Source organism: Erinaceus europaeus, chromosome 15 (genome assembly GCF_950295315.1).
Source record: "Erinaceus europaeus chromosome 15, mEriEur2.1, whole genome shotgun sequence".
Classification (NCBI taxonomy): Eukaryota; Metazoa; Chordata; class Mammalia; order Eulipotyphla; family Erinaceidae; genus Erinaceus; species Erinaceus europaeus.
The window spans coordinates 48,062,026-48,078,427 of record NC_080176.1 but is presented as its reverse complement, the minus strand read 5'-3'; the positions used below and the strand labels follow the sequence as shown (position 1 = coordinate 48,078,427).

At 37.2% G+C, this 16,402-nt stretch overlaps 1 protein-coding gene across 8 annotated transcripts in view; it reads left to right on the top strand.

Annotated features, from left to right (window-relative positions):
- The window catches only part of NOL4 (nucleolar protein 4), a 383,971-nt gene extending 370,109 nt beyond the window's left edge, over nucleotides 1-13,862 (top strand). For all 8 annotated transcript variants that reach the window (XM_007520939.3, XM_060173710.1, XM_007520940.3 and 5 more), the window contains one exon: nucleotides 12,079-13,862. In XM_007520939.3, the coding sequence (XP_007521001.1) occupies nucleotides 12,079-12,272 (194 nt within the window). In that variant the 3' untranslated portion in view covers nucleotides 12,273-13,862. The remainder of the gene's footprint in view (nucleotides 1-12,078) is intronic.
- The last annotated feature ends 2,540 nt before the right edge of the window (nucleotides 13,863-16,402 follow it).

Sequence of the window (16,402 nt, the reverse complement as noted above, 5' to 3'; positions counted from 1 at the left end):
GAGCATAAAAACAGGGTCAACAATATTTACTGGACCTTGTGAAGTAAATTCTCACATCTAAAAACCCTTTTCAATGTCTGAGAGCCTTCAGTTTGACTTTGTTTTAAAGTAATTCATCTGCAATATATAGGATCTGGGTGGTGGTGCACTTTGTAGGCCACACACATTATTACAGTGGCCCTGCTTCCCACCTGCGGGTGTGGGCAATGTTTACAAGCAATGCTTCTTCTTCTAGCGTTTGCCCTTCTTCCATAGCTAGTCAACAGCGTCAGGTTGAGCCTGATGTAAAGTTTCGAGACTTCCTTTGAATCTGGAGAGGTGGCAGTCGTTGACTATGTGGGTCATAGTCTGTAGCCACAGGGGCAATGCTGCAGTTATGTTTCTCTCTCTCTATTCATTTAATTAATTTTTAAAAACTTTTTAAAATTATCTTTATTTATTAGATATAGCCAGGATGATAGTGATCGAGAACGAGAGACAGCTGTAGCAAACTTTTTCCCCTGCAGGTGGGGACCAAGGGCTCAAACCTAAGTCCTTGCTCATTGTAACATTTGTCCTTAACCAGGCATGCCACCACCTGGCCCTGTCATCTCTATGCAAAATAAATACAATTTAATTTTTTTTAAAAATAATTTACAATATATAGACGTGCTAAAATCATGGATCAGAAGAATTTAATAAAATTATATTAATGCCTTCTAAATGATACATTATCAGTATCTGAAATACATTATCAGTATCTACATAAAAGCCAGCTCTAGTACTAGATGAGAATTTCAGTTGATTTTGATGAAATACTAAACTTGATCCCAAATAAAGAATGTTTCCCTCAAGAACTCTCATTTATAGACCTATATTACAGAATATATATTATATAATATGTTTAGATATGTATAAATAGACACTCTTTTCAGCTAATATGGGTTTACTGGACTATCACAACATGAGAGTTTTGATTTCCCAGTATGTGTAAGAGTTTGGTTAACACCATACTATTGTCTGTTAATACTACTGAGAAAATACTATTGTGTATATATATATATATATATATATATATATATAATAATCTAAATCATTAGCAAGCTATAAAATTTTCTGGTGAAGGGCTTTTCTCACTATTGAAGACTACTGACTAGTCAAAGTGGTTGAGTTGACTAACCATTTTTAAAAGTAAAACAATGGCTTCACAAGCTATAAAGTAGGTCTGCAGGTGTCTTTTCTCTCCCCGTCTTCCCCCCTCTCCATTTCCTTTGTCCTATCCAACAATAATGACATAAATAATAATAATCAAAACAACAAAAAGGGGAAAAATAGCCTCCAGGAGCAGTGGATTCATGGTGCAGGTACCAAGCCCCAGCAATTGCCCTGGAGGCAAAAAAAAAAAAAAAAGTGAAACAATGGAGTTTGCTACACCCACAACTCATCCTTTTATGAGAGGATTGTCTGTAATATGTCATTTGACAGTTTTAAGCCACAATAGAGCCACCTTCAAATATTCCCACTGCTTGACCAGCTAAGTTCTTGTGGTATTTAAACGCTACCATTACAAAAGTGCTATGGCATCTTCACTGGGAGTAGATTTCAGCTCAAACCTTTTTTTTAATTTTGTTTTTCTTTTTAGAAGATTCATCTTCTTTGCTAGTATACTTTTATCATGGGATTGCAGCAATTCACTCACATCTTCAGGCTGTGCTTCTAATTCTCATTATTTCTATCACATCTTGTGATTACTTCCATAGCTGGGATCAACAATTCTTTTGAAATCCTGCTAAAGTTCATATTTTGAACTCCTCCCATGAACCAGCATCATTGCTACTGGCATGTTCACAGTGGTAAAGGTTTTCAATTTATTTTGGTTGGGTCAGTTAGAAGAATTTATAACAGGTATAGCCTTATAAATTATTTTCTGAAATGAGATTTGAAAGTTAAAAATGACTCCTTGATCTGGGCCACATAGTGGCACACCTGGTTGAGTGCGAATGTAGCAATTTACAAGGAGTCAGTTTCGAGCCCCAGGTCCTCACATGCAAGGGAAATGGTGAAGCAGTGGTGCAGGTGTCTGTCTCCAGCTGTCTCTTTCCAAGAAATTACATTGAAGTCATTATATGTTTATGAATTGATCACGGAGTAGGAAGGTCTAACATGAGTGGAAAAAACAGAATATCCAGTAAGTAGAAGTGTCAAAATATGTATTTATAGGGGCCCAGTGGTAGCACAGTGGGTTAAGTGCACATGGTAGAAAGTGCAAGGACCAGCGTAAGGATCCCGGTTCGAGCTCCCGGCTCCCCACCTGCAGGTGGGTCGCTTCCCAAGCAGTGAAGCAGATCTGCAGGTGTCTCTCTCCCTCTCTGTCCTACCTGGCAACAACAATAAAAATAACAAGGGCAACAAAAAATGGCCTCCAGTAACAATGGATTCACAGTGCTGGTACCAAGCCCCAGCAATAACCCTTGAGTCAAAAAAATAACAAAAAATGAGGAATAAGAGGCTTATAATGAGGTAGCGTTTTACTATCAATTACACAATCAATGGTAAAAGAATAAATGCAAGAAGGAGTGGAATTATAATTATCTGTAAGCCTAAGAGCTAGAGTTATAACACAGTTGAACCTAAATGTATAAAACAAACATTAATGTGGCTATAGAGACAGTGCACATGGGATACTCCTTATGATACATCTTGTGTTGTACCACAAAGACAAATTTCAGCAAATTTTAGGTGATAGTTACCCAACTACCACTCATAATAACCAAAACAGTGTGAAATTAGGATCCAACTACCAAAAGAAAACTGGAAAAAAAATTTGTGGAGATTAGTCAGTATCTTACTCAACAACTAAGGCCAATAAGAAAGTCAAAATTACCTTGTGATAAATGACAATATAAAATAAACATATCAAATTATGTGGATTGCAACAAAAGTAGTTGTAGGATTATAGTTTATAGTGATACAGGCATATCTCAAGATACAAAGAAAATCTCAAATAAGCAGTCTGTTCTTATACACAAAGACCTAGGGAAATAGCAAATGATCTCAAGTCTAGTAGAAGAGAGAAAATGATAAAGATCAAAGTTAAAGAGACTGAAAAGAACAGTAAAGATCAATGAGACTAACTTGATTACTTAAGAAGATAAAATTGGCAAATCCATAGTTAAACTCAAGGAAATAGACTCCAATAACTCAGAAATAATGTACAAGAATAAAATATCTCAGAAATACAAATTATATATTAAAGTCTATTATGAACAGTTACTCTGAAATTAAACAACCTATAAAGTAAATTCCTAGAAACATGCAATCTTACAAGACGGAATTAAGAGAAAATCTGGGGAGTCAGGAGGTAACGCAGCGGGTTAAGCGCAGGTGGCGCAAAGTGCAAGGACCGGCTTAAGGATCCCGGTTCGAGCCCCCGCTCCACACCTGCAGGGGAGTCGCTTCACAGGCAGTGAAGCAGGTCTGCAGGTGTCTATCTTTCTCTCCCCCTCTCTGTCTTCCCCTCCTCTCTCCGTTTCTCTCTGTCCTATCCAACAACGATGACAACAACAATAAAAAAGCAACAAAAGGGGAAAATAAATAAATAAAATATTTTTTTTAAAAAGAGAAAATCTGAGTAGAGCAGTTGCAAGTGAAGAAACTAAAGTAGCAGTTAAATAACCTCCTCACAAATAAAGACCAGAACTAGATTGATTCACAGGGTTATTCCTTTAAACATTCAAATTCTTTACACTCACCTTTTTCAAAGTCTAGAAATTGAAGAGGAATATTTTCAGACTCCAAAGCAGACAAGAACATAAAAACCAATATCCTTGATGAACACAGGTGTGAAGACACTCAACAATACATTAAATGAATCATACCAAATAACTCATAGAATTTATTCCAGAAATGAGAGGATGACTCTGTTCCTAAATCACCAACTGATGTAATGAACTACATTAATAAAGGATAAAAATCAAATTACAGAGAAGTGCAGAAGGTGAAGCACCCAGTTGAGCACACACATTACCATGAGCAAGGAGCTGGGTTCCACCCCCAGATCTTCACCTGCAATGGAGACACTGCTTGAGCTGTGAAGCAGGTTTGCAGGTATCTCTTTCTCTCCCTTTGTTCCTCTTCCGCTATCTAATAGAAAGGAGAAAAATGGCTGCTGGAAGCAGTGGATTCACAGTACTGGCATTTGAGCCCCAGTGATAACCCTGGTGGTAAATTAAAAAAAAAAAAATCAAATGTAGAGAATACATTTGATAAAATTCCACATAACCTTTACATGCCATACACCAGACAAGAGGCTAATAACCAAAATATATAAAGAGCTTGCCAAACTCAAGAAAACAAATGACCCCATCCAAAAGTGGGGAGGGGACATGGACAGAATATTCACCACAAAAGAGCTCGGAAAGGCCGAGAAACATGAAAAAATGCTCCAAGTCACTGATTGTCAGAGAAATGTAAATAAAGAGATATCACTTCACTCTTGTGAAAATGTCATACACCAGAAAAGACAGCAGCAGCAAATGCTGGAGAGGTTGTGGGGATGTAAATTGGTCCAACCCCTGGGGAGAGCAGCCCTGAGAATTCTAAGACTAGAATTGGACCAACCCTATGACCCTGCAATTCTTTCTTAAGGATATATCCTAAGAAACCAAGCACACCTATCCAAAAAGATTTGTGTACACCTATGTTCATAGCAGAACAATTTGTAATAGCCCAAACCTGGAAGCAACCCAGGTTTCCAACAACAGATGAGTGGCTGAGCAAGTTGTGGTATATATACACAATGGAATACTACTCAGGTATTAAATGGTGATTTCACCGTTTTCAGCCCATCTTGGATGGAGCTTGAAGAACTCATGTTAAGTGAAATAAGTCAGAAACAAAAGGATGAGTATGGGATGATCTCACTCACAGGCAGAAGTTGAAAAGACCAGAAGAGAAAACAATAAGCAGAACTTGGAATGAAGTCGGTGTATTGCACTCAAGTAAAAGACTCTGGAGTAGGCTTGGGGAGGGGAGCAGCATTCAGGTCCTGGAACTTTTGCCCAACAATTATTGGAAACCCTAGATAAGGAAATCAGGTAGGGGAAAAGCAAAACATTCATATAAATTGAAAAGAAGCAAAATTATTATTTTCAGATGGCATGATTTCAAATGTAATAAATCCTAAAGTCCACCCACAGACTACTAGTGAAATTGCAAGATACAATTCATACAAAATTTGCTGCATTTTATTTATAAAATATCAGCAAAGAACCTAGAAACAAGCTATGACTTTATCAAAAATAAAAATGTAGGAATAAATTTAACCAAGGAGGACAAAGATCTTTACACTATAAAATATTGGTGAAAGAATTGGAGAGGCATTTACTATGACTAAAAAGATTAAAATTTTAGTGAGAATATCCACAAACCTACAGATTCAGTGAAATCCTTATCAAAATTCCAACCCCTAAAATTTAAAGGTAATCACATAACCAATGAAATCTGGAGAAAGATTAGGAACAGGATATCAGAACCCCTAATTACAAACTACACTTCAAGGCTTCAGTAATCAAATCAGTATGGCAAGGCATACAAATGTAGATAAACAAAACAGAATACAGCACGCAAACTATATTGATGTATACCAGGTCCATTTATGGACAGAAGAAGCAAAAATACACAATGAGGATATGACAAACTCTTCAGTAAATGGCACTAGAAAGTAGGACCACTCCATACAAAGGAATGAACCAGGATGCCTGTCCTATACTATATACAAAAATCAACTCAAAATGATTCTTAATATAACACATAAAATTATCAACTTGCACAAAACATAGGTAGCAAGCCATGGCAGTTTCCTTTTTAGCTGACACCCTGGCAAGAGAAACAAACAGCAGCAGTAAACAAATGGAATTATACCAAGTTAAAAAGTATATATATTCCCTTTTGCTGCCCTTGTTTTATTGATGTTGCCATTGTTGGATAGGACACAGAAATGGAGAGAGGAAAGAAAGACAGACACCTTCAGACCTGCTTCACCACCTGTGAAGTGACCCCCCCCCCCCGCAGGTGGGGAGCTGGGGGCTCAAACAGGAATCCTTACACTGGTCCTTGCGCTTTGTGCCACCTGTGCTTAACCCACTGCACTACCACCCAACTCCCTAAAAAGCTTTTCATAACCAAATAAATCCATAAAAAGGCATTTTAACAGTAAATTTAAAAACATTTTTATATTATATGTCTCATGATGATATTGAGACAAACTCAAACTCAAACATCTAAGTAACAAAAATACAAAATTATTAAAAATGAGGCAGAGGGATCTGAAAATATTTTCTCAAAGAAAAACATACAAATAGGGAGTCGGGCAGTAGCGCAGTGGGTAAAGCACACGTGGCACAAAGCTTAAGGACTGGTTTGAGGCCCCAGCTCCCCACCTGCAGGGGAGTCGCTTCACAGGTAGTGAAGCAGGTCTGCAGGTGTCTATCTTTCTCTCTCCCTCTCTGTCTTCCCCTGCTTTCTCCATTTCTCTCTGTCCTATCCAACAACAACAACATCAACAATAATAACAACAACAATAAAAACAAGGGCAACAAAAATAAAAAATTTTTAAAGGAAAACATACAAATAGACACATGAAATGATAGTGGATATTCATAATCAAAGAAAGAAAATCAGAATGAGATTGTTAATCAGAACTGTAAGGCTCTTGGGACTGGGCGGTGGTGCACCTGGTTGAGTGTACATGTTACATACAGTGTACAAGGACCCAGGATCAAGCCATTGGACCCCACCTTCAGGGGGGAAAGCTTCACAAGTGGTGAAACAGAGCTGCAGGTGTCTGTCTCTCTCCCACTCTACCCCCTCCCTCTCAATTTCTGACTATCTCTATCCAATAAACAAAGATAATAAAAAGAAGTTAAAAAAAAGAACTGTATGGCTCTCATACTATAGAAAAAGAATTGGGGGCCAAGTGGTGGTGCACCTAGTTAAGCACACACAATAAAGTGCTCAAGGACACTGGTTTGAGCCCCCGGTCCCCACCTGCAGGGGAGGGGGAAGCTTCACGAGTGGTAAAGCAGGGCTGCAGATGCCTCTCTCCCCTCTCAATTTCTCTGTCTCTCTCCAATAATAAAAATATATAAGAAAAGAAAAAGAATTAACCATTTTCAGGTATGCAGGGTAAAGTGGACCTCCATGCGCTACTGGTTGAAATGGGAAGGGGTATAACCACTAAAGATGGTAGTGTGCAGATTCCTTGGAAAACTACCCTGTAGTCCAAGTATTCCACTTCTGGGATTTTTTTAAAGGAAACCTACTAGTGCTAATGAACATACAAGGGTCAGACAGTCCACCTGGTGGTCCACCTGCATTACCATGTATGTGGCTTAGGTTCACAGCCTCAAACCACAGGGCAGCGTCCTGGTTTGGGGGGAGGCTTTGATGCTGTGGTATCTCTGTCTCAAAAAGTGAGACAGAACCAGGGCTTCATGCATGTTCATTTTCACCAAAGTAACTCACAATGTATTCACTAAATAATTATAGTAACCAAGACAGACTGTTAAAATAGTATATACACATATATTTACATAGATATATGCACAATCCAATGCTGCAATGCAATGCTACCCAGTTAACAAAAAAAAAAAAAAAGTTGTGGAGACCTAGAACCCATGTCCCAAACATACCAAAAGATGACTGTGGTTTTACATATTTATGGAAATGAAAAACTAAACAGAACCCATCATAATACACCCAGAGAACAGATGGGTGGTAGCCAGGGTTGAGTCTTAAGGTGGACAAAATGAATGATGACGGTCAAGAAATATAATTATTTAGTTATAGGCCATAGAAAATGTAGCATGCTGAAAGATAGCAAAGTGATTATGAAAAGACTTTCATGCCTGAGACTCCAAGGTCCCAAGTTCCATCCCCAGCTAGTGCTTACTGTTGCACTGGTGAAAGGGAGGGAAAAAAAATGCATTTAGTAGACCTCATGATGGCTACAACGCAATACAGTTTGTTAATAGGTGGGAAACAGATGTATGTTGATTACTTTTTTGTAATGTATAGAAGATGCCAATTTTTTATTACCTGAAATAAAAATGTGTACCAATTATAAATCAATGAAAAGTTATTTTCTTAATTGGAGTCCTATAGCTGAGTCAGAAAGTAATTCATGAACTGTATTATAAAATTATGGTATCTCATAACAGAATTAGAGCCCTAGCCCCATCTCTTCTGTTTCAGTTAAACATCATCTACTAATAAGTTACCAACCCAACACTAGATATCTACAGAAGAAGAAGAACAAGTTTGCACAGTTCACAGGATTTGTGAATGCAAAAAAAAAAGTTGATTCAGAAATCACAACCCCTGTAATTCATTACTGTTTTTTATCTACACTGAATTTCCCATATGTACACGTTGTTAATGATTTACTTGAATACTCAAAAAAAAAAAGAATCATGTTTTAATGTGACATCCCTACATCTCTCTCTTTTAGCTTATTTCAGCAATATTCAGAGTAGAAAAGTCAAAGATTTGAAAAGCCATGGCAGAAGTGCAAGTAAGGTTCTTTGATATGTCAAAGTTCTCATATACTCATCTTATCTCTGGCCTAATGAAATTTCAAGAGAAGCTATTTCGCTCTCCTGAGACATTTACCTCCTAGCTGACAGAATTTGTCTTTTGCCTCTGCTGTTAAGAATGGAAAAAAATCGCATCTTGACCTGCCCCCCCATCATGCCACAAGGAATACTAGGATAAAATATGATCTCAAAACAGTTTAGGGAAAAAAGTTGTTAAAATACTTTCAAGTTGTAGAAACACTATACTCTGTGCATACCTATAATTTTGTGCCTAGCAATATCTTATTCTAATATTTTAAATTATATTACTTTGCAAGTTTAAAGTTGGGTTATGAGAAAAGTCATGAGTATTTTTATATAGAAAAACAGAAAATGTATCATGACTTTTCTGACAATCTAATAATTGTCACAGTTGTTTAAGGAAAGGAGTATTAAGAGCTAAAACTACCAAATACACAAAAGGCAACATTGACAGAATATATGTTTGCTTCAAAACAGTCTTTAAAAGGTTGAACCCTACAACTAATAACAAAAAAATTAACCAATGGTACTACATCAAACTAAGAAGTTTCTACTCAGAAAAAGGAACCAGCACCAAAACAACTCACCCACTGAAAAGATCTTTACATGCCAGATATCATACAAAGCTCTAATCAAAATATGCAAAGAGCTCACAAAATTCAGTAACAACAAAAATATATACTTAAACATAAGGCAAGAATATGAACAGAATCATAAGGCAAGAATATGAACAGAATCAAAGATGTCTACAATGCCAGCAAACATGAAAATATGCCTAGTCACTGGTTATCAGAGAAAATGCAAAGACAACAGTTAGATACCACTTCTTAACTCTGAAAATACCATACATTAGAAAGGACAAAAGTAGTCAGGGGTAGACAGCTTAATGGTTATGCAAAGAGACTCTCAAGCCTGAGGCTCTGAAGTCCCAGGTTCAGTCCCCTGCACCACCATAAGTCAGAGCTCAGCAGTGCTCTGGTTTACACACACACAAAAAAGGACAAAAATAGCAAATGTTGGAAAAGCTATAGGGGAAGCTGTGGTAAATCGGCCCAATCCCTGTGGAAAACAGTCTGCAGATTCTTCATAACCCTATAGATGGACATATCCTTTGACCTTGGCAATTCTCATAGATTTACCTTAAGAACACCAAAAAAGCCTATCAAAAGAGATCTATGTATGTGTATGTTCATAGTAGCACATTTCGGAATTGCCCAAACTTAGGAACAACTCAGATGCCTAATGGCAGATGAATGGCTAAGGAAGTATATACAATGGAATGCTCTACTTAGCGGTAAGAAATTTTGAAAACCTCTCCTTTGCTTCATGTTGTATGGAACTTGAAGGAATCATGTTAAGTGAGGTGAGCCAGTAAGGACGAGTACAGGATGATTTCACTCATAGGTGGAACTTAAACAAGAAAAAGGAAAATACAAGGTGAAACTTGGACTGAATGTGATATATTGTAGCAAAAAAAATTCTGGTGGAACAGAAAGGTGGTAGAGTGTGGGTGCTAGGGGGCTGGGCATTGTTGCACCTGGTTGAAATCACATGTTACAATGTGCAAGGAAGGACCTGAGTTCGAGCCCCCGGTCCCCACCTTCAGGGGGAAAGCTTTGCAAGTGGTGAAGCAGTGCTGCAGGTATCTCTCTGTCTCTCTCCCTTTCACCTCCTTCCCTCTTAATTTCTGGCTGTCTCTATCCAATAAATACAGATTTAAAAAATAAAAAAAAAAGGTGCTAGCAACCTAGTGCAAGATGGTAGAGAAAGGCCAGTTAGTGTTGGGAGTGATGTACTAGTATTTATCACATAGTGCTAAATTATACCCTGCTGTTAACAACTATTCTTTATACCATCCAAAGATGATTTGGGGGGGGGGGGGACTAATATAAATGATCAGAGGGACGGGTGGTGGCGCACTACACTGAGTGCGCACATTACCTCTCTAGAGGACTAGGGTTCATGCCTCCGCTCTCCACCTGCATGGGGAACACTTCACAAAAGGTGAGGCAGGTCTACAGGTGTCTGTCTTCTCTCTCCTCTACATTCTCCCTGTGCTATAAAATAAAATAGAAAATAAAATGCCTGCCAACAGGAGTGGATTCCTATTTCCAGCACTGAACCCTAGTGATTATTCTGGTGGCAATTAAGATCACTTAAATTAGTCTTGGGGATGAGGTGGTAAAGCACACTGGATTGGCACACACATTGCAGTGTGTAAGAACCTGTTCAAGACCTTGATCCCCACCTGTAGGAAGAAAGCTTCACAATCAGTGCTACAGATGTCTCTCTTGATCTTACCCTCTCTCCTTAATTTCTCTGTATTCAAAAAAAAAAATAAAGCATTAGAAATATTTAAATATTTGCATTATTTTAAGTAAAAAAAATTACAAAATTTTGGCAAAAAGCAGAGCCATATTAATTGCTTTAAATATATGGAAGTAATAATATATTAACATTTTTCCAAATAAATTTAGAAATGGCTTTAAGAACACCTAAAGCTATATCCCTTGTCTAGACTACCTCTGGAGTTGTTTATACTGACTGTTTACTAGTTCCACACTTGTAAAGCAAACTGAAGTCTAATATGTCCATATTTTATTAACATGAATTAATGTACTCAAATAAAAAACATTGACCTAAAATCCAAGAATAGCCTAACTTATGTCATTGTTGTGCAGTTTTTTAAGTTGTTAAACTCTAGGGAAACTCTAGGGAAATAGCTCAGTGGCACAGCACACCAGATAAGGTTCCCGATTAAATCCCTGGAGCATCAGATGCCAGGGCTGGGTGGTGCTCTGGTTTTTTTTAGTGTTCTCTATCTCTGATAAGAAATTTAAAAAATTTGGGCTGGAGGTAGATAGCATAATGGTTATGCTAAGAGACGCTTATGTTGAGGCTCCAAAGTCCCAGATTTAATCCCCTGCACTAACAGCCAGAATTGAACAATGCTCTGATTACAAAAAAAAAAAAAATCAAAATTTTAGACTCAATGCAGTTGAAATATCTTAGTACTCAAATGAGAAGTTTGTAATATAGAGTCATTAGTAACACAAATTTGAATCTGGCAACTTTAGAATCAAATTTATTTGTTGATAAATGTAGCAGCAGTTCCTAGCATTTTCCACTTCTAGATAGCAGCTTCTAGAATATGTGCAAGATAGAAATTAAGTTGAATTTTCTGGAAAAAATGGGGTTCAGAAAAGGTCAGAAGTATTTATTTTGTTTTGTTCTGTTTTTGCAATGAGAGGTGATTGTCAGAGACTGGAGAAGCAGTCTAAGAACACCCAAGTACACATTACTCACCATGCTGCTCTGTACTCGAGAGCAGATGAACTGGACTTGACCTATCAGCAGCTTTTTTAAAAAAGATTGCACCATTAAGTCAAAGTAGTTAGTCTTCACTTTCAAGATGTAAACTGTATCTTGATAGAAAAGAGTAAAATGGTTTGTCTGCATTTATTTCATTGTACTGTATTTGCAGGACCCACTGATCTCAGCATGAAGAGGCAGTTGGCAACTAGCTCAGGATCTGCCAGCAGTTCAAGCTCCAGACCTCAGCTGAGTCCAACAGAAATCAATGCTGTGAGACAGCTCGTTGCAGGATACCGAGAATCAGCTGCATTTTTATTACGTTCTGCAGATGAACTGGAAAACCTTATTTTGCAACAGAACTGAGTGTCAAATGGTGACCAGATTCACTGAGGTCTAAATTTGCAGTTTCCACTAATGGCATTTTGATTTCCCAGCAGAGATGCTGATGGTCTGTCTTACTGCAGTCTTTTAAGAGAAATAGTTCCATTAATACCACATTGTCCTTGATCCATAAAGTGATGTCTTACGGTGCTTCAAAGGAACTTTGCCCTCTGAAGTACATGAGATTTCAATGTGTCCAGCCTATTGCTTTTTGTTTTAGTGTGTCAGCATAAATATATTGGGGCAAAAAGGCTGTATATTCCAAATTCAAGGATAAAACAGAAGAAGCTGGTGGTATAAAGAGTAATTCAAGATCCAGCTGAAATATTGGTGGAATTTGCTATTGACTCATAGAAGTGAAAGCTGCAGTATCTGACAAAAAAAAAAAAAAGCCAAAATTCTTGTTGCTACAGGATATAACAAGAAAAGGATCGTGTATTTTAAAAACAGATGTAATTTTTATAAAAAGACAACTTGATTTTCATTCAAAATTGTCATTTTTACTTTGGTAACTTTTTCATAGGTCCTATAAAAGAACTGTTTTGAGAAACTACTGTAAGTACCTACTCTCCTCTTTCCACATTCTTTCTACAAAACAAGTGACACCTGATGCTGGAGAAAAAAAAAAACACCTTGCCTACTTCTTTAAATCATCACATCAGAAACTACTGACAAGAGAAGCCTGCGATTCAAACTCATTGTGATCTCAAGCATCCCACTCCACACTGCAGTTTCCCCATAGCTGTTTTCAAAATCGTTTGAGTATCAGAAAAAGACAGCTAGTCACACTTTTGTTTCGTGTATCTGCTCACTCTGGATTGCCGCTACAATCCAAGGCATCCTTCTAGCAGCAATTGGATGTAGATGACTGAATGTTAAGAAGTTGCAAGTGACAATCTGAAAATAAGCACTCTGATGTGTGATTTTCTTTTTTCAGTTTTTCTCTTTCAGAAATAGTTTCCAAGAAGACCATTACCTCTCCTGATATTATTTGTATAATTTATAGTTTTAGATAAAAATGATGTAAAAAAAACAAACAAACAAAAAAACCTCTCAGTGGAGGCAGCTGCAACATACTTAACTGTCCCTTCTGGTTCCTATATTTTGCCCTTATTTTATAGTGTTGAATACACACAGGTGTTTTCTTTGTGCACTAAGGCAAGCCTATTTTTTAAATATTTAGAAAGAAGTACAACAGTTTATGCTTCTTGTACAACTTTTGTTGTTTCACTTTGATTCGATTACAGATTCTGCATTCCTGAACTTGCCTTATTTCATGTAAAATCTGTCATTCAGTTTTTCATAATGAGTTTAAGGCATCAGTGGTATTTCTTACCTACTTGTTACATATAGTTTTTCAAGTAATGACTGTGATTGTGACCAAGTAATGTGCACTTTTTTCTTGTAACTGTGGACATTGCTATGCTTTTTCTTCTAGTGTTTCTAGAATTACTGTTCCTTGCAGTTATGTAAAAACAAAAAAAAAAACCTTTTGTGATACTGTTGGTGAATATAATGTGAAGATCTTATTTAAATATGAGTATTTTGGAAATACATAGATGCACAAACATCTTTTATGGTGTGGATTTATTTAAATGAATATTCAAAATTTGAGGGCTGGTATAATTTGTTTTGTTTGGTTTAATAAACAGATTTCTGTGTTAAAAGAGTCCTTGTGGGTTTTATATTGAGTGATGGACATGGTAGTGAATACTTAATAGTTTTTAAAACGTGATGTTGGGCTGGCTAATAAAATAGCTCACCTGCTAGGTAGGCTGCCTGTCATGCAACAAACTTGGCCTAGGTGCAGCCTCCCACATAGGAGTAAGATAGCACTGATGGAAGCTCCATCACTATGGTATAGCTTTCTCTGTATCTAAACTAAAAGTTTGCCTCCAGTGGTAAAATCACACATGCATGACCCTGCAGTACTAATTAATGATGATTAACCAGATAACTCAGTTGGATAGTGTGCAGGCTTTGTAATTCATGTGGAACAAATTCAAGCCCAGACACCACAGTGCTAAAGGAGATTTCCATGCTGCTGTGTCTTTCCATCTCTGAATTTATCCTAATGGGTGGGGGTAGACAGCAAAATGGTTATGCAAAGAGACTTTCATGACTGAGACTCCAAAGGCCCAAGTTGAGTCTCCCTCACTCTAAGCCAGAGCTAAACAGTGCTCTGGCTACATTCATACCTTTTGGTTCCTGATTAAACAAATTTTTCTATCTTCATACTTTTCAGCCACCAAGTTGCAGGTGCTACCATGATGCCAACCTGACTTACCTAGGCAGATGACCTCACCAATGTGCCCTGGAGCCCCACCTCCCCAGATCCTTACCCACTAGGGAAAGATAGCAACAGGCTGGGGTACAAATAGACCTGTCAATACCCATGTCCAGAAGAGAAGTAATTACAGAAGCCAGACCTTCTATCTTCTGCACCCCATAAAGATCTTTAGACCATACCCCCAGAGGGATAAAGAACAGAGAAACTTCCAGTGGAGGGGAGGGGATGTAGAACTCTGGTGGTGGGAATTGTATGGAATTGTACCCCTCTTATCCCACAATCTTGTCGATCATTATTAAGTCAGTAATAAGACAAAGTTAACATGCTACAACAACAACAAAAAAGTTATCCTAAGGCAAAAAGGCCCAGAGATGATGAGTAATAAAGCATGATGTCACCGTGTACCTACACTGGACATAGCATTGAGAGTTTGATCTTGCATCTCAAGAATATACCGAATTTCGAGGAACTTAACATTTAATTCAATAAAGATACTATTCTGTGCATCAGGCAGTAGCACAGCGAGTTAAGAATGCCAGTTCGAGCCCCTGGCTCCCCACCTGCAGAGGAGTCATTTCACAGGTTGTGAAGCAGGTCTGCAGGTGTTTATCTTTCTCTCCCCATATTCTCCTCCTCTCTCCATTTTTTTCTGTCATATCTAACAAGGAGGACATCAATAACAACAACTACAACAAAAATAAAAAACAAGGGCAACAAAAGGGAAAATAAAAATTAAAAAATATTATTCCAAGAAAGAGTAATGTAAATTAGCAATCATGTTTCCTTTACTATGCAATTTAGTAATTTAGTATATAAGGTAGGAGAGATATTATAATGGCTACACAAAAACGGTTTTGGCTGGTCCGGGATGTGGCGCAGTGGTAAAGCTTTAGACTCTCAAGCATGAGGTCCCGAGTTCGATTCCTGGCAGCACATGTGCCAGAGTGATGTCTGGTTCTTCTATATTTCTCATTAATAAATAAAATATTAAAAAAAACAACGGTTTTGGTTCTAGAGGCTCCAAACTCCCAACTTCAATTCCCGTACTACCGTAAACTAGAACTGAGCCATACTCGGGTCTCTCTCCCTTTCTGTTTCTTTTGCTCATTAAAACAAGTATTTAAAAAATAAATAAATAAATAAATAAATAACTTGTTACTTTTTCAGAAGAGGCCTAACTCTTAAGTTACCATTGATTTAGCACCAGAAGAAACCACTTTAAGTACTTCCTTTATGCTTTGAATTTTGTTATGTTTCAAAATTTTGATTTACCCTACTTAGAGAGGTTTAATTTGATAGAAGTCACATTCTTTACACATATAAAGAGCAATATAAAATCCACCACTAATGAAATCTATTCCATACAGCATGAAGGGAGAGCAGTGACTTTGAAAATGTTGGTGCCAGTACTGGGTTTTACAGGAAAAAAAAAAAATAAAGATAATACAACTGAGCCATTAAATGCTAAATTCATTCTCCTCAGATTTAATTTTTTCAGATACTACTCTTCTCCATAGTTTAGTATTTTGTCTTTATATTGCCAATACAAAGATTACTAATAAAATTGTGTTTGTATGTTAAATGTATGTTGTAATTTATTATGTTTCAGGTTTCAAACTCTAGTTCATTAGTTCATCAGAAAAAATTGAAGTTATCAGGTAGAGATTAATATTGTTTATCTTTAACATGTGTTCAGGAGGCTGAAGTTTGGTGATGTATTAAGTGAAAGCTAAAGTACAGTAGTTAACTATACTAATTAGAACCCGTGTTTTGTGTGAAATTTTGAAAGAAGATAAACTGGGGATAGGAAATATTTCATAAA